This window comes from Chaetodon trifascialis, chromosome 17 (assembly GCF_039877785.1).
Source record: "Chaetodon trifascialis isolate fChaTrf1 chromosome 17, fChaTrf1.hap1, whole genome shotgun sequence".
Taxonomy (NCBI): domain Eukaryota; kingdom Metazoa; phylum Chordata; class Actinopteri; order Chaetodontiformes; family Chaetodontidae; genus Chaetodon; species Chaetodon trifascialis.
In genome coordinates, this window is record NC_092072.1 from 4,553,316 (window position 1) to 4,570,755 (window position 17,440).

At 43.2% G+C, this 17,440-nt stretch overlaps 3 protein-coding genes across 3 annotated transcripts; all 3 read right to left on the reverse strand.

Annotated features, from left to right (window-relative positions):
* Positions 1-191: 191 nt before the first annotated feature.
* On the reverse strand, positions 192-1,298 carry LOC139346021 (fatty acid-binding protein, liver-like). The gene is made up of 4 exons (XM_070984933.1): positions 1,194-1,298; positions 946-1,118; positions 369-458; positions 192-242 (listed from the first exon to the last, which is right to left on the reverse strand). The coding sequence occupies exons 1-4, from the start codon at positions 1,258-1,260 to the stop codon at positions 192-194; spliced, it is 381 nt and encodes a 126-aa protein (XP_070841034.1). The 5' UTR covers positions 1,261-1,298.
* A 1,716-nt stretch (positions 1,299-3,014) lies between these two features.
* Positions 3,015-14,092, reverse strand: LOC139345905 (Na(+)/H(+) exchanger beta-like). The gene is made up of 12 exons (XM_070984788.1): positions 12,242-14,092; positions 8,972-9,432; positions 7,698-7,948; positions 6,890-7,107; positions 6,284-6,480; positions 5,724-5,813; positions 5,475-5,545; positions 5,058-5,231; positions 4,592-4,706; positions 4,389-4,487; positions 4,204-4,276; positions 3,015-3,806 (listed from the first exon to the last, which is right to left on the reverse strand). The coding sequence occupies exons 1-12, from the start codon at positions 12,528-12,530 to the stop codon at positions 3,544-3,546; spliced, it is 2,301 nt and encodes a 766-aa protein (XP_070840889.1). The 5' UTR covers positions 12,531-14,092; the 3' UTR covers positions 3,015-3,543.
* A 261-nt stretch (positions 14,093-14,353) lies between these two features.
* LOC139345906 (putative transmembrane protein ZNF593OS) lies at positions 14,354-17,075 on the reverse strand. Its single transcript, XM_070984789.1, has 3 exons — positions 17,047-17,075; positions 16,082-16,171; positions 14,354-14,682 (listed from the first exon to the last, which is right to left on the reverse strand). Exons 1-3 carry the CDS (start codon positions 17,050-17,052, stop codon positions 14,533-14,535), a joined length of 246 nt encoding a protein of 81 aa, XP_070840890.1. The 5' UTR covers positions 17,053-17,075; the 3' UTR covers positions 14,354-14,532.
* Positions 17,076-17,440: the final 365 nt, after the last annotated feature.

Genomic DNA, 17,440 nt, shown 5'->3' on the forward strand with positions numbered 1-17,440 from the left:
TAAAAACCCCACAGCGCCTCCTGCTGCTTAAATTCACCTACACCGCCTGCAGTTGAGGCAGAAACGACTGAACAACAACAAAGGGATTTATTTAATCATTCAAATTTATTCATAAATGTATTATTTTTCCGTTGCCGGTATTTCCAGGGCTCCTGCTGACGCTGAGTGATCCATTTGGTGCCTGGTGTTGTTCAGACTCGTTTGCTTCTGCTGATGAAAGTTACAGAGCCAGCAGTGATAGTCTGGAACAGTGAGAAAGCAGAGACAGAAAGAAAACATGGCTGATTCACATAAAAACCTCTCACTTTCTGTCTAACACTGAATCCCTCATCTTTACAACATTTCTCAAAAGAATTAAAGCCACCGACCTCAACCATATCATCGCCCTGGATCTCTCTGACAGAAGTGAACTTGTCAGTCACAGCAATCAGCTTCCCATTCTCCTCACTGACCACGCACTGCTCAAGACCAAACACATTGCATAGGGCAGCGGTTTTCAAACTTGTGGTAAAACCACACAATAAATCATGCCTGCAGTGCATAAATCAAATTCATTTTTCGCAACTGCTAGAGGCGGACACAGACACAAATCTCTCCCACTATAGCAGATTGATAGTGAACTCAAGAGAAGGACAAGCTTCATCAGATTTCTGACATTTCCTCAGTGAGCATCATCATCATCATCATTTTTCTTTTCTTTCCTGTCAAAAGTTTGGTTAGTATAGCAATACTGAGGGGGATCTCTGCATCATTTACAACATGTACTTTACTTCAAAATGCACAAACAGGAGTCGCTGAAATTTGCTGACTGGAGCCTACAGTACATAGATCCCTGTATGGAGACACTTATCTGGGTAAAATATTGGCAACATCAGCATACATACAACTACGATGTCTTCACTTCTGTGCCTGTAATATTCATGAAGAGTTTGAGGCTTGAATCACCTTAAACTTCTTCCCATCCGGAGCGGTCATCTCTGACTCCTTCCCGAGGCTGAATGAGTGGACTTTGGTGCAGATGGGAGTCTTCATTGTGTAGGTGAAGTCTTTACCTTTCTGCTCAATCACTACCACCGGTCTGACATCCTTTCGCATTTTGACAACCATTTCAGGTGCACCTTGAAGACATTTTTTTAAGTGTGATGCATACATACATAGACAAATAAATCCTTTAAATATGAAAACATTCTTACCGATTGCTTTTAAGAAATCCTCAACGTTTTCCTCAGAATAAACTTTCCAAGTGCCGTTGAAGTCCATGTCTGCTGGTCGTGTTGCAGGAGGATGTTTGTTCCTCTTGTTGTCTAACGCCATCAACCACACTGCTGGTTGGCATGCTGGGGACTTCAGAGTCCCTGTTATTTGGACTGGGATTTCCAGTGAGAGTCGTGATGGGCTGAATTTATTTTAGTCTTTATTCACAGGCTGTGGTGTAGCATCTTTACAGACTGGAGCAGCACATGTAAAGTAATGTGTAGTTGATGCATGTGAAGATGTTTGCACGGATCAATGAAATCCAACAAAATCACAGAATATTAACACTGAGCTTCAGCAATGGCATACCTTTATTTCAGACAAGAATTAAAGCTTTCCTGCATTTGACAAATATTTGTGACTTGAGTACATTTTTTCCCTCAAAATATAAAAATACTTCAACTGGCAAACACACAGAAAGCAAATACATTTTAAGGCAAACGCGCAGGCAGCAAAAGCTCAGGCAGTTCAGTGCTGTGAAGTGCTGATGTGAAAAGGTGATTCACCTCCCAATAAACGTCTCGAAGCACGTTCAGTTACCAGGAACACAGATTTGTGAAGCTTCGGTACAAAAACGTTGAGAAACTCGATTAATGCTGGAATGTTACTGAAGACACTTCGAAAAAACTCAAGCTCACAGAACAGTCACATCGTAAATAGAGCACACGTGGAGCACATGTCGGACAGAAACACTTATTTTCTTTGTGCAGAGGACATCTATTAATACTGCGCCACGTTGCAGTCCCTGAGAAAACATTGACCAGTCATGCAGCGATGGTGCACACAGTGCTAAGCTTCTTCACAGACCTCGGTCAAACAGAAATTGCAGTTTATTCTTGACTTTCAGGTTATTTTAACCCTCTGGATCAACAGATTTATGCTCTCTGTTTCACCAGGATCAAATGTGTTTGTTCTACGCTCTTGTAGTTTTTAATGCCAACGGCATAGCCGATCAATAGGGATTTCTGCGGCACATACCGATGTTGATATTTGAGATTTCTTAAGATGGACACAAGCATTTTCAGTTGGGTTATCTTCTTCTCAGATTAGTTTTTCAAAAGAATTTGGACCAAGAAATGAACAGAGGGGGCACCAAACAGTTAAAAAAGACCAGAGGCAGCAGTATACTCCTTCAGAACTACTTGTTGGACATTCAAACAGCTCCAGACACCCCTTCACCAAAATCCTTCCCGCGTGTCTCTGACAATTTCTGTAACAGACGATCCGACATTGACAGCGTGACTGGACGACTGTGCAGAGGCCAGAATATAAACTGGGTTTGAGCTTAATGCTAACATCAGGATGCTAACATGCTCACAATGACAATGCTAACATGCTCATGTTGAAATGGCATCATGTTTACCATCACCATCTTAGTTCAGTGTTAGCATGCTAACATTTGCTAGCAAGCATTGAACACAAAGTGCAGCAGAGGCTGCACATTTGTTTTGCAGGTCAAATTATGAAACGATGATGGCTCCAGATTAAAAATTCACTCCTGTCATTAGAATTCATCTGAATATCTGTATCATATTTTAAGATAATAGCTGTTAAGATACAGTATTTCACCAGAGAAAACCCTCTGGGGACCATCAATGTTTGTGCAAAACTTCACTGAAATCCACTGAATGGTTGTTGAGATATTTTGGGCAAAGTGGTGGACAGACAGACACGAAGTCATGTCACTGTCAGGGTTAAAAACAAGCGCTCTCTGGTGGACAAACTCTGCTCTGGGACACTGTTTCTGAATCACCTGAAACATTTCTTTGGTATTTCTGAACTGCACTTTCTTACTGGCTGATACATATGTTAATACTGATATATTGGGTAATATCAGCTGAGACGACGGACATCTGTCGAGCTCTACTTCACAGATTCCTCATACTGTGCTTTGAGGGGGTAAACTCCGACCATCTGGTGCTTCAAGTTTGTTAAAACAAGTGCTCAGTCTTTTTTTTTTCTTGTTTCTTTTTTTGTACTATTTGAGGCAAGTCTGCTTGTTAAGACACAAAATACTGACGCTTGGCTTCCTCCAGGCTGCGACAAAATCCTGAAATAGCAAACGGCCAGTGGAGTATGCTTTGGCAATATGTTACATGATAAAAATCCTCAGGAACTTATGGAAAAAAAAGAACAATCGAACACAAACATGGAAAAGAATAACACTTCAAACGATTTCATTGAATAAATATCAAGCTTTGCTACAACATCAGAGATCTCTGTTCACTGAATACAGCAGATGACATGAGGAGGTCATGAATCATCCTCTGCTCTCAAGAAATATGTGCTTTATGATGAGATGAAGGAGCCATCCCCTTCCTCTTCCTTGTTTGGACCAGGGTCGCTAAGGCAGCGCGATAGTTTCAGCTCTTCCTGCTCGTCCGGCACTTTGGCCCTCGGCTCAGCGGCGCCTTTGGCTCTCTGTGCGCCGCCCTGACTGGGCCTCTGAGGTGATTCGCTCAGCAGGGTAACGGCATCAGGAGGGCTGGGATTTGGCTCAGCCGTTGGGCCTCTGGGGCTCTCGCTGTTATCGTAAGTGTAAACTTGGTGTTCTGGGATGCAGACACAGTTCAGTGGCATATTAGTGCTGGAGCATCGTCAACAAAATCCTAATGTTTTTGGGATGTTTGCTTGTGCTTCTGGTTGCTTTGCCTCCTGAAACATCTTAATCTCAGGGTTATCGGCTTCATCACTACCCTAAATCTGTTTAGTACAAATAGTTTAGTTGTGTGTTTATTGAAAGCTTCATTATAAAAGGCGCTTTAAAATCATGGTTGTGTAAAAGCTCACATCAGAGCCAAAAACTGGACGCTGGATGTTTGAGGTTCACAGTACATACAGACAGTATTGGAAAGTGACTACTTTACTTAAGCAGTGTGAAAAGGCATATTTCCCCATATAACTGTTAACATATGATAAGATAAATTCTGGATTGTATGTTTTACCGACCTGATTCAAAGCAGACTTTTCTTACTGGTGGTGTTTCCTGGCGGTTTGCAGGAACTGTGAGGTAGTGACTCATCTGTGAATGAGACACAGGTTTGTCAGGAAGGACCTTATTTCATAACTTAATACCTGAAGAATTTAAAGATCACAGCTGATAATCAATATCTTGAAATCAGTGTTAAACTCACCCTCCTCTCCATCTCCACCCTCTGCTTCCTGAAGCGAACTTCGCTCACGTTGTCCTCGAACGGATCGAGCATCAGGTCATGTCTGCTGTAGGATCGGAGCTGAGGAGCAAAGCCACAGTCAGTAATTCCAGCGTGCTCGTTATCAAAGCCTGCGTGCGCTCGTCACGCGCAGGCATCAACAAGCTGAGTGCCGTGTTACCGACCCTCTGTCTGGTCTTCTGCAGGTTGTTTCTCAGAATCTTTCTGATCTCTTCCTCACGACTTTTCGAGATGCTTGGGATCGCCCGTCGCCTGGCCGGCGCTCTGGGCTGAATGTTTCTGCAGAGACACAGGAAACATATCCTAAAACCAAACATTTCTACCAACAAGAGTCTCAAGAGTCATAATGGAACTACACTAAAGCACAAAAATGAGCATTACATAATTCTGCAGGGGTTCATCTATGTAACCTTACTGGCTTGTGATGCCTTGCCTGAAGACTTTTTTAGAGGCAACTCAGGTAAACTAACTAAATAAGTAAAAAAATAAATGTAATTTTGTGTAGCATAAATGTATTTTGTCCCGTAACACGAGAAGAATATAACACCTTTCACTTCTCCCAGTGAAAACTCACGACCAGGACGCTTCCACTGCTCCACCTCAGGTTTCGTCCTCCTGACTGATACTTACTGCATGGAGACAGACGACACAATCGTGGGCAGCTTGGCGGCGCTCCCACTCTCCACCAGCATCATGGCCTGTTTCATCTCCATCTTGTTGTAGAAGGAGATGAGCTGAGGCTCGGTGGAGCGTTCGCCCGTGATCAGCCACCTCTTCACGTAGGCCTTATTGAAACGGTTCAGCCTGAGTGCAGCAGAGGAATCACTCGTTAGTTCAGCTCTAAGTGTTATTTTCATTTAAGACATTTATACTGTCACTCAGTGTCTAATTTCCTCCTATTATAATTCAGTTATTTTACAATATATAATATTAATAAACATCCTCATAGGAACCTCAGACATCTTTGAACCCACTCCTCATATAAAACATGCAGGTGGACATGAGTGGGACCGCTGGCTGTTTCAGAGGACATTCAGAAAATCATACTTGTCTTTCCAGTGATGATGTCCATAATGACCACAGATGCATTCAATTCCTGTGAGGAGATGATCCAGGAACTGAAGACAGAACGAGTTTTAGATTATTTCTGCATAATCTTAACCATGAACTAACAGAAAGTGTGAAATCAACAGAACTTCGATATTTTATGTTCTTTTACTTCTTTAACTGTAACTCTGGTCCTCTACTGCACGCTGTCCAAACTCAAGATGTGAAATAAATCACAGCTGATCTCACCTGTGTGTGAATCTCCTCATTAATTGATCCTTTGTTCTCCTTCTTCTTCTTCACTGCCAGGAGCTCCACCAGAGGCCTGATTGTCATTCCCTGGAGACAGAAATAGTGTGAGGATGTGTGCATAGAGCGTGTGTTGTAACGTATGTTTTCAGTGTAGACTGCACTGTCTGACATGACGCACTGAGGTCAGACTCACAAATAACTTGATTAGCAAATAACGTAAAAAGGAAGCAGCGATGTGGTCACTGGTTTGGTAATTTTACAAATTTTCATTCTCCCTCAGAAACAAGGAGACGCTGCCCTTTGTTGATAAATGCTGTTATCTGCACTAAAACTTAAGCCATCAGAGACAATGCAGACAAAAACATTAGGGTTAAATAAAGTTCAGCAAAATTGTGCCTCATTTTTTGTTTTTAATAAATTGTCATTTTATCAGATGCAAAAAAATAACATTATATCAGCCGCTCTGTTCTGTAAATATCATCAGACGTCATAAGTAAGTTTGTGCTTTTGCAAATAAACACAGAAATCCAAATGTTTGTCATATGAACTACTCTCACCTGCACAAAGACAGTGAAGAAGATGACTGTGATGATGGCGGTGAGGAACATGTTCTTCATCTCGTTGTTGGTCAGCAGGAACCCCAGTGAGAAGGCTATGGCACCTCGCAGGCCACCGTAGGCCACGATGAACTGGTCCTTTTTGGTCAACTTCACGATACGGAATTTATTGATGATGTACGTGAGGCCGATAACTCCTGAAAGATGCAGAGAACAACATAAAGGAGCTTCAAAAGAAGAAGACAGGAGAGAAGAAAAGAGGCTACACTGAAAAGTACAAATAATATCACATTATTCTTTAAATACACACATGAGCCTCAGCTGCTGCTGCTAGCACGCTACTGAGAATAAACCAGTCACACCTGTGAATCAGAGCTAAATCTGTCTGAAATGCTGTTGTATTTAGGCACAAAACAATGTGCCAAAGATGTTGAATTCACCCAAATTCAACCCAAAATTTGATTTAAACTGCTTAACTTTTTTTAAACCAGGTTCCTACAAAGTGTGTTTATTGTCTGCAAAAGTGAAATTTTGGCTTTGGGATGTTAGTTAGCAAGTTAACCCTCATAAGTCACTATATAGCCACGTGTTGTGGTCCTGACTGACCCAGCACTCTGGACACCAGACAGAGGATCACAGTGAAAATGACGAAGGTCCAGTTCCAGGCATGAGGACCGGCCACGGTGGAAACACCCAGGAAGATGAAGATGAGCGTCTCGCTCACGCTGCTCCACATCTTCAGGAAGTATTTGATGGTGGTGTACGACTTGTGGGAGATGTTGGCCTCAACGTATGGCCGCATCATCACGCCACATGCGATTAACCTGTTAGGGACAGGAAGGAAACCAGAGGAGAACCGGGAACTTAACAAAGCAGAGTGACGTCTGGCTCATGTCTGTAAGCTAAATTTAAAGCGAGAGTCAGCACGCAGTTAGTTTAGCTTAGCATAAAAAACATAAGCAGGGGGAAATAGCTAGCCTGGCTCTACCTGAAGGTAACAAAATGTACCTCTAAAGCTCAAGAGTTAACGCAGTAAAACTTGTTTTTTGCAGGTTTTGCAGAAAAGATACAGTGATAGCTAACATGTTAATTAGTGAGCTTCAGAGGTGCTGGAAAGAGTCAGGCTAGCTGTTTCCCTCTGCTTCCAGTCTTTATGCTAAGCTAAGCTAACTGGCTGCAGCTTTAACATACAGATGTAAGTGTGGTTCCAGTTTTCTCATCTCACTCCGAGAGGTGTATTCCCAAAATGTCAAACCATCCTTTGAAGAGAAAAACTTGAACAATGTCTTAATATGACTAAGAAAAGGCTGGTTAAAACTGTTCGTCTGATGTAGCTTTGCATGTTAAAAGCAGGCTGAAATGGAGACAAGCGACACGTAACCTGAACAATCCCATCCATAAGACTCGGACTTACGACATGATCCCAGACAGATGGAAGACCTCAGCTGAGAGGTAAGCCATGTAGCTGTAGAGGAAAACGAACAGGGGCTCGATGACCCGGGTGTGCGAGGTGAAGCGGGATGTGAAGGCGCCCACGATGCCGTAGATGGCCCCCACCATGATGCCTCCTACTGAAACCACGAAGAAACAGACCACACCGAGGACGGCGTCGACCACGGTCACAGTCCCTGCGTGGGAGAACTCCTCGAACAGGTGATACAGAACCTGCACGGAGAGACACGTTTCATGAGTCTTTCATGGTCCGTTTTGTGTTTCATTCAAGGTAAAAGTCAGGTGTTAATTGCTCTCAGCTTTCTACATGTCCTCTTTGAGAAGGATCTTATGTTCTCTGACTGTTTCTTACAGTTTATCTCTTATACCTTAAGATTATACCTTATACAAAATACATCATCATTATCATGACCAGTGGTTGTGGGAGCAACAGCAGCAGTGTGCACAGCAGAGCTCAGCTTCTGAAATGAAGCTATTTTTCACTCATAATGTGCTCAACAGGAAAATAAACAGCACTTTAAATAGAAACTGTCATCAAGCAAAGATCCAAACAAGGACTGAGCTGGATTTTAAAATGAACTTTGGACTCTTCCATCAATCTCTGGAGACCACAATGTCAAACTCACTGTGTGGAAATGGTAAATTTTCCAATAATCAAACATTAACCTTCATATGAGCTAAGAAATTAGAAGTAGACCGGGGAGCTTGTGAACTTATCTGATTAAACTTTATGATTTATGCTGCAGACTCTTCCTCTTTCACCCCAAACATGTCACTAACCTTAATAACGCTGTTTGAACTGCCTGCGGCTCTGACGCAGACAGTAAAGACTGATACACTAATATAACTGATTCATTTAAACTGCTGATAAATGCTTCAGACGATCTCACAAACAGCACATTTAATCTCTGGAGGAGAGAGCACAGACGTGAATTAATATGAAAACTGATGACGGTTTGTACCACATTATCAATTATTGCCTGTTAAGAGGGCCGACTCATCAATCACTGATCACTGAAGCAGCGATGGAACAAAAACAAGCATGTGAGTGAAGAAAATGTCTTCAAAAAGATGGTAGAGCTGAACGATAAGCTGTTTGAATAATCAGTTTTCCATACCATTAGTGACCATTTCTATTAGTTTCATCCATCATTCCCAACCTAAGTGGTCTCAGGGGTCATGAGATGAATTAAAAAGGTCTTCCACCACAGCCCCTCCAGCCTTCACTTGACTCACCACAGTGACGGCGTCGTTGAGGAGCGACTCCCCGAACACGAGGGTGTGCACCAGCTCGTTGATGTGGATCTCCTCGAACACGGCCAGGACGGCCACGGGGTCCACGGCTGAGATGATGGAGCCGAACAGCAGGCAGGACAGCAGGTCCACGCTGCCCAGCTTGGCTGCTTCAATCTGACACACGCCGTACATCATCCCGCCAATGAAGAAGGCGTTCCACAGCGTCCCCACCACGGCGAACACCAGGATGGTGCCCAGGTTCTCTGTGAAAGCCCGGATGGGCAGGAAGTAGCCGGCATCGAGGATGATGGGAGGCAGCAGGTAGAGGAAGAAGAGCTTCGAGTCGAGGACGGGGGCTTCCTCTCCGATGGCTTTGATGATGCCGCCCACCAGCAGGCCAACGACGATCAGCAGACAGCTCTCCGGGACGACGTGCGACACTCTGGGCATGATGTGAAAACCTGCAGAGAGAAAAGGTTTGAAGACTTTAACTTGATAAAAGTCAGAATCCTGGATGCCTGCAGCACAGATTTAGAGGTGAGACATTTTTAGGAATGATGTACTGTTATTATTCAGAATAGTTTAGCTACTCTCTAAGTTAGCTAGCTAACATGAGCCTGCTGGTAACTTCACTGAATTGTGGGTGAACTGTTAGCATAAGAAGCTAAGTACCACAACTCAGACAAATAATTAAAAGTTTGATAATTTGATGAAAATAGCAAAACAGTACAAACATTAAACCTGGAATAACTTGTTTTCTGACAGCGACCACAAGTGGTGCACACAATCTTTTAAGCTGATATGGTGAACTTGTTAGCAAGCGGTTGCTAACGTACACATCCAGCCATCTTGGCAGTGCCTGATGCCACCAAACTCCCGGCTGATCCAAAAATGAGTTAAGAGGCGGAGCGTGGCCGAATGAAGCCTGGTTGCTTAAACCTAGCAGCTAGCTGCCACTCAAAGCAGCCGCGCCCATAATTATTCATAACTTTATGCTTTAAAATAATTTAAACGAATGAGTTACATAAAAAGTTGTCATGAACGGGGGAATTAGTTACTATTAGTTAAACTATTATTAGTTAAACTGTTTTTTGTAGAAGGCTGTAAACATGTTTATTTCTGCTGTAAAGTTGGGCATTTTAACATGGGGGTCTATGGGGGCTGACTCGCTTTTGGAGACAGGCTCTTAGTTTCATATTCAGCCCGTTTGTCTCTCAGCTGAATGAGGCCTTAACATTCAGTCTCTCCGTCATGTGATGTGGGGTCCAGGCGGCTGTAACAAGCGTTTTCTGCGAGTGGTCTTGTGTGCAGGCGTCCTCGCCCCCTCCTCTCCTCTCTGACTCTGCACACTGGGATCTTTGTTATCGAGCAGTGCATTAGGACAGGAAGTCGGACCGGCCCTCGGAGACAACAGCTGGACGGACAGATAAGATGCCAGACAGCTTCGTTCTGCTTACTCAGCCAACGACAGACCTCAGGACAGATTACTGGAATCAGGATCATGTCTGCTGCTGTTTTGACATTCAGTATGGTGGCATGATGGGTAATATAATTTTAAAAAGTCAAAATGCATCGTTATTTGTACTTTGTACTGTGGAAGAAATAAACCTCACTGTCATGAGGACTGTAGCTACACTCTGGATGCCAAGTAAACTATTAATGAGAATATTAAACTAAGTAATGTGATAGTTTGCGGTTTGCTTAAACGCTCTGAAATTTGAGTGGAGTTTGGTTGGTTGCTGGTCAAAGATGTCTTGGGCAGGTGGGATCACTTCTACTCAGATACTCCAAATAATAAAATACAGTCAACAAAAGTTTGGAGAATCTGCCATAAGAAAAAGTATTAAAATGCAGTTTTTAAGAAGAACTGAGCAGGCCGCTCGCCCGAGGGATAACTTACTGGTAGCCAAAGGTATCCTGCAGTGTCCAGAGCTTAGCCTCTCAGCATATGAGGGGTGTGAAGGTCACAGGCAAGAGATGACACACAATTATAGAGCTCCAGAGATACAATTAACCTCTATGACTAGCCTGAACTGCTTTCAAACCTTTTGCCAAGGCTAAAATTAAACTCTAATCCTTCAGCATTTGCTTTGACTACAGACAGACAGACGCTCACACCACCAGGTCCTGAAATAAGTCAGTGGAACATAACTGAAGAAGTGTGTGGAAAGACTATTAGTGCTCCGTTACCGCTCAATATTCATTCTTTCAGCAGCGGAAAGTGAGGAGAAATCAACCATCTCCGTCCACAGCTGTGACATTAATCCACTCATTAATGATTACACTTACTCCTAACTGAACGTTTGGGGTTTTGGCTCGATGCTGAAAGTGTTGAAAAGCTTCCATAACCTTCTTTGACTTCCTGAGGTAGTTCGATTTTGGACTGTAGGTGCACTCAAGCTACTACAAAGTGCTGCAACCAGAGTTCTAACAAGAACAAGCAAATTACACTGGCTTACTGTGTTGGTGAAGCAGCTTTTGGCGTCTATGGTCCCAGCTCCAGGAATAACCAGGTTTCATTACATATGCAAAAGCATATTTCGGATTTTGGGGTATTTTTGGATTTTGTACATATAGATGTTGCACAATTTTGGCTGCTCACATATGAAACACCAGCGCCTTTCAGAAAAAGCCCTTTATCAGGATAGACTGCAGCCTCGTAGCCTGTGCAGAATGTATTTGTAATCCTTTTTTTGTTATTTGAAAACATGCAGAAACACATATAATGCTGTAACTTGTGATATTGTTTGATGTTGTTTTGATGACATGATGGGTCAAATGTTTGGCATGAGATCTGCAGCTGTTTGGCAGTGTTTGCATGTATGTACATACATATATGAACTGTATACACTGTATGTATGCCCATGTGTGTATGCATGTATATGAAGCATGCAGAAAAAGCCCAGTTCATCTAATGTTTTTCCAGTTGGTCTTTGGGAACTCAGCAACTGGTTGCTTCATCCTCCATCATGATGTATCTCAATCTCAGCTGTTCAGGCTTGGTATTCAGTTTTTTCCTCCTCTCTGTTGAACTACATGACATTTTTCTATCCAAATAAGCTTAAAAGCATTTTCTAAACTTTCAGAAGAATTGTGAACACAAGAAAATTGTAAACCGACTAAAAAAGGCCATAATGTACAGTCCAGGAGCCTCCTCTTCAGTCTGGATGGTCTGCATCCTTCAATCTATGATTACCCAGCCCCCTCAGTAATACTGGAGTGGAGCATTAATCGCCAATCAAAAATCCTTCAGTAATTTGAGTCACTCACCAAGTTTCATCAGCAGGGCCAGGAGGATCCACAGAGAGATCTCAAAGGGCTGCCTGACGTGGTCGTAGTTGAAGGAGAGGACGGGGAAAGCCTTCCTGTGAGCAGTGGAGTTACTTTGATGATGGGAGTCCTCATCCGTCACCAGGGAAGGATTTCTCCACGTCTCGTTGTGTCCCGCAACAGCATCACGACTCGCGGCGGCAGCGGAGACGAAAAAGAGCAGCAAAACGCACAGCGAGCCCGTCAGACGCGGTCCGGAGCCGCTCCGGGCGGGACGGAGCACAGCCATTTTCAGACTGTTTCACGGCTGCTGCTTAGCTCTAGATCCGATGAAGATGAAGATGAGGATAGTACGGGAAGCGAGCGTGGTGCGCCGCGGAGAAGCGCGTACTTTTACGCACAAACTCCCCAGGCATCCTGAAATTACGCATAGCTGTAGAAAAACAACCGGTGGTGTATGCTGCTAACAGGCCGGCTGCTGTCATCCGTGGGTGGCGCTTTTAAACTAACATCGCTCTTCTTACTCGCCGCTGAGATGATTTCCAGCCTGATGGTTTCCAGCCTGACTGATCCAAACTCGTTTTCTCCTCTGAGGTTCAGCGTCAGGCGGTAACATCCATCAGGCACAAGTCTCTCAGGCTGGAGTTGTGTCTCTTTAACGTGCAGCTCATTCAGAATTCAGCAGTCAGAGTGGAAGTGACATCTGCTGGAGAGGAGGACCACAGCGACCACCAGGCAGGCGCGTCCACAGCCAGAGTAGACATCCTCCATAACTGGCACAGTACACATATTACACACATTTCTTTTGCGATTGAATTTTCTTTATTGACTTTGTACAAATCGTCACAGCTGAGAAAGAAGAGCAAGTATCAGTTCACCAGTGTAAAATCAACATCTAGCTGCAGCTGCACATATGAATTTAGATACTTAATGTGTGTTTCCAGTTTTAGATGAGTTCAGAAAAAACACATGATTCAAAGCTCTCATGTCCTCTTCATCCCCGTCTGCCCCCAGCGGAGAGGAATTAGTAAAACCAACAACCCTGACTGGTTCCCACGGAGTCAGACCTCCTCCTCCTCTGGCTGCTGTCTGCTCAGCGGAGGCTGATGGAAACATGGATCCAGAGGCTGTTTGTTTTTTAACAGCACTGTAAAAAGCATGTAAAGAAGAGGCTGCTGTGGAACGTCAGCAGGCCTTTAATGTGACAGAACAGATTAGTGGCCTGAGTTGCTATACGGTCTCACAGGGAAAGCATACAATAAATAAATGCCTTTCTGTGGTGGATATGATGTGACGAAGAAGAGCACGGTCCTCATTCTCATCTGCACCTGTTTGATGCTGAAGAACATGCTGGCTTTCATCTCAGCGTCTCGTTCACGTCACAGAATCACTTCCCCTGCCTGAGTTTCATCCACATGAGTCGCTCCACACAGATTGTGCAGCCAGCCGACAGTTTCCCATAAAACCTTTCCACATGGATGCAGCCTGAGGAGAACGGAGCTGTTTCACCGTCACAAAAAACACCTTGAAAACAGTTTCCAGATGTCAAAACTGTCAGCGCATTTATTTGAGATTAACATCAATTCACCAGATGTGTTAAGTAAATGTTTTTTCATCTTTAAGCACTGTTTACAGACATTTTATTTCTTACATTCTAGTACAAACACGATACTGTAATTCAGCAAACTGAGGATACCCTGATGAAATACTGAAAGGTCTGATGCTGCTTCAGGATTTACAATTTAAATTCAAAACTTTAAGGTGCGAAAGTACAACAAACTAATGACTGAACTGAAATGATTTGAAGAAAAAGTGCATGTCTGTGACTAAAATCAATAAATAACAAATTAGCATGCTCAGAGAATTTCTCATTATTTCATTTTTATTAGATTTTCTGTGGTTATTTTTATTAAACACATTTTTTGTTGCACTATAAAATGCAGGAAATAAGAAAGCCTGCAGGCCAGACTCTAATCCTGAGATCCTCGTTGACAGATGATATGCTCATTTATTGCTCTAAAATACAGTCACTGGTGAAATGTGAATCCTCTGAAACGTAAATATGCACAGTGCTCAAACTACAGGCTCACTTATATTTGCTTGTCGTGGGACTGAACAATGACTCACATCTTCCTCCCGGGACACTTAGATTTCCCTTCAAGCAACACCACAAACACACAAACTCTCTCAGCCTCCTCCATCTCAAACCTTCTTCGACGTACACAAACAAACAAACAAACGATCTCTCACAGGAACCCACAGAGCGGCGGTCTGATGGGCCCTCGCTCATCTCAGGCGTTTGGAAGTTTCAGGTGGACTCTCTCTGCCATCTGCTTGGCGCTGTACAGAGACACTCCCATCCCCACTGTGGCCATAGTCATGGCGACGGGTTCGATGAGGCTGCTCTGTGGCTGCACCCGGACCTCACCTGAAACCTGCCTCTGCAGACAGGAGAGACGGACAGATGAAGACAGACAGACACGCACCGGTGGTTAGAGAGCATGAAACTTTTCTTTAACATTAAAGCCACAGTGTGTATAATTATCATGTCAATACGTCAGCTTTTTAAAGTGCCAGCGTGTCGATCAGTTCAGGGAGTTGCGAATGTGTTGGTTTGGTCTTTTCTTTTCTTTTCTTTTCTTTTCTTTTCTTTTCTTTTCTTTTCTTTTCTTTTCTTTTCTTTGTCAGCCCGCCACTTTGTTCCAGAGTCAAATATCAAACATCTCAACAACAAATACTGGATGGACAGATATTCATGTTCCTCTCTGGACTAATTGTAATAACTGGTGATTTTCCATCTCTACTGGCATCAATACTTTGGTTTCTGGCCAAATATCTACAAAACTAATGGCATTCCCATTAGCCTCAGCTGTACTTTGCGTTTAGTGCTGGAGATTGCTCAGAAAAGAAAACAACATGAGAATAAAAACAAAAGAGCAGTAAATATAAAGTGAGTATAATTAGCAAAATGTTAACACCAGCAACTGATAGAGTAACAATAAAAGTTCAGTTTAGTAAAATAAGTGACCCCAGTGTCGGGTGCAGGGGCTGAGCAGCATTGTCTGTAATAAGGATTTAATTTCTCAGCATCCTTCTCTCTGAGCTTATGGAGTCTATCAGCAGTGAATATAAAATATTACCTCACCTAAATGCCTCCTGTGTGTGAAACTGGCTTTTCCTTGTGAATCATCGTGATCATGTGGTTGTGGCAAAAGTTGAGACGTTGTTAGTCACAGAGCTGGAGGTGAAAATGTCTAAAAACTTTGCTCAAGTCAAATTTAGTTCATTCACTTAATAAGATTTGCAGTTAGTGCATCTCTGCATTGCAGGATTAAGGTGCTGCTTCTGACTGACCTCAGGTCTGCCTTATGTACGGATGTTCAGGGTGCTGCTGGTTCAGTACTTGACTTGGCCCACATAAGCTCTGTGTCTGAGATTGCATGGTCATGTTTCAGTGCTGTTCATGAGCCTCCAGCAAGCTTTTAAATTTAAAATTTCAGACTTGGGCACCCACCGGTGGTGATATCAGAAAGGACACTGTGGCAAACAGCAACGCGTGCCAACGCTTTCCTCCCCGCCTTTATCCATAACATTTCTCTTTCATACAGCACGAACTGTGAGGTGGAGCCTGCACAGATCACATAATGTGACCTTGTGAGATGAGCTGCATCAGCTCTCTGTAAAATATTCATTCACTTGTCAATCGCCGTCAGTTTAAAGCATTTCTATAAACTGTATGAAAAGAATCACATTTTAATACTGGAAAAACTGTTCCAGCCACGGAGACCAGTCACTTAAAGACAGAAATAAAGCTTTAAAGAGTGAGTATTCGTGACCCACCTGGAGGAGACGGAAGTAACCCGGTGTCAGTCTTCCCAGCCTGATGATCATTTCTGCTGCTGGAGCTTCTCTGACGAGCCAACAACCTTCCTGCAGGGGAGGACAAACTGTCATCACGCCTCCTCAAGTTCACATGTTGGAAAAATAAGATTTCAGCTCTGAAAGTTGTGATCCACCAAAAATGACACTTGTTTTATGGTCTGCTCTGAAAAGATCTTTTGACAGAGGTGTCAAACCTTTTGGTCTCTTTCTACATGTCGCCTCCTGTCACAAGCTGCATATCTTTATGAGCTGTGAGCACAAAGAGTGAATCTCTCCTCTCAGATTGTTTCAGGTGGATGTTTTTATTGATCTGAAGAGTTAAAACTACCCAGTAAGTAAGTAAGTCAGACAAAATGTGAACCTCGAGAAACCACTGCTCTTAAAAAACCTGTTTGTCAGAAGATGTAATGAATATATTTTGGTCATTTTGCCTTCTAGCTCATCTCCAGACAAACATGAGGTAACTGAACCCATTACATAGATTTTTTTTTTAATATAAAAAGTTTTGTGATTAGCTTGTAGAAGAGCAGAAATGACAGAAGGTCTCAAAGCCAATGGAGAATGGCCCCTCTCTATCGGACAATATTTGCAACTGTTAATCAAGATCTTTTGTAGTAATATTCAATACTTAATATTACAATATCCAAGCAGCCTTTCCACACCTGAATGTAGCATGTTGAATCTGTCACCAGTAAAAAAACAGTTTTTATCCCACTTTGTTAGTTACATCATTGTTCATCAGATGAGTTATTTATAACCCACAGCTCTTGAACGCAGCTTCACTTAATCAAAAGTAGTTGGAAAAAAAAACATCACCCGCTTGAAACCCACTTAAAAATCTCCAAATGATCCATTATTTTAACCTAAACTGTCTCGCAGTTTGGTCCTCGGGGAGTCGATCCCAAAGCAGCGCCCACCCTCACCTTCATCGACGGCTGCAGCGGCTCAGCACCCGCAGACAGGCAGACAGCATGTGAAGCCCCTCAGCAGCATGAACAAACAGTGCAGCCTGTGGCACTGAAGAGGCTCCTGTGTGTCCCTGCTCTTTTGTGCAGTGTGAACATCCCAGTGTGACGGGCTCAACACACACTCACAGACACGCACTCACAGAGCTGCATGAAAAGCGGCGGCCTGTCAGAGATGATTTGGTCATCCAGCCGGTGAAACGGGTGAGAGCAGGGAGAGAGGAAGAAGTGGTTCGGCGCAGCATGTTGCACGCTTGAGGAAACATGTGTGTTAATGTGCTGCAGTGACTTATGTAACCCAAAAACACTACAGAGAAAATACTTTTAAAAAACTGTCCTAAATGGACCGTCT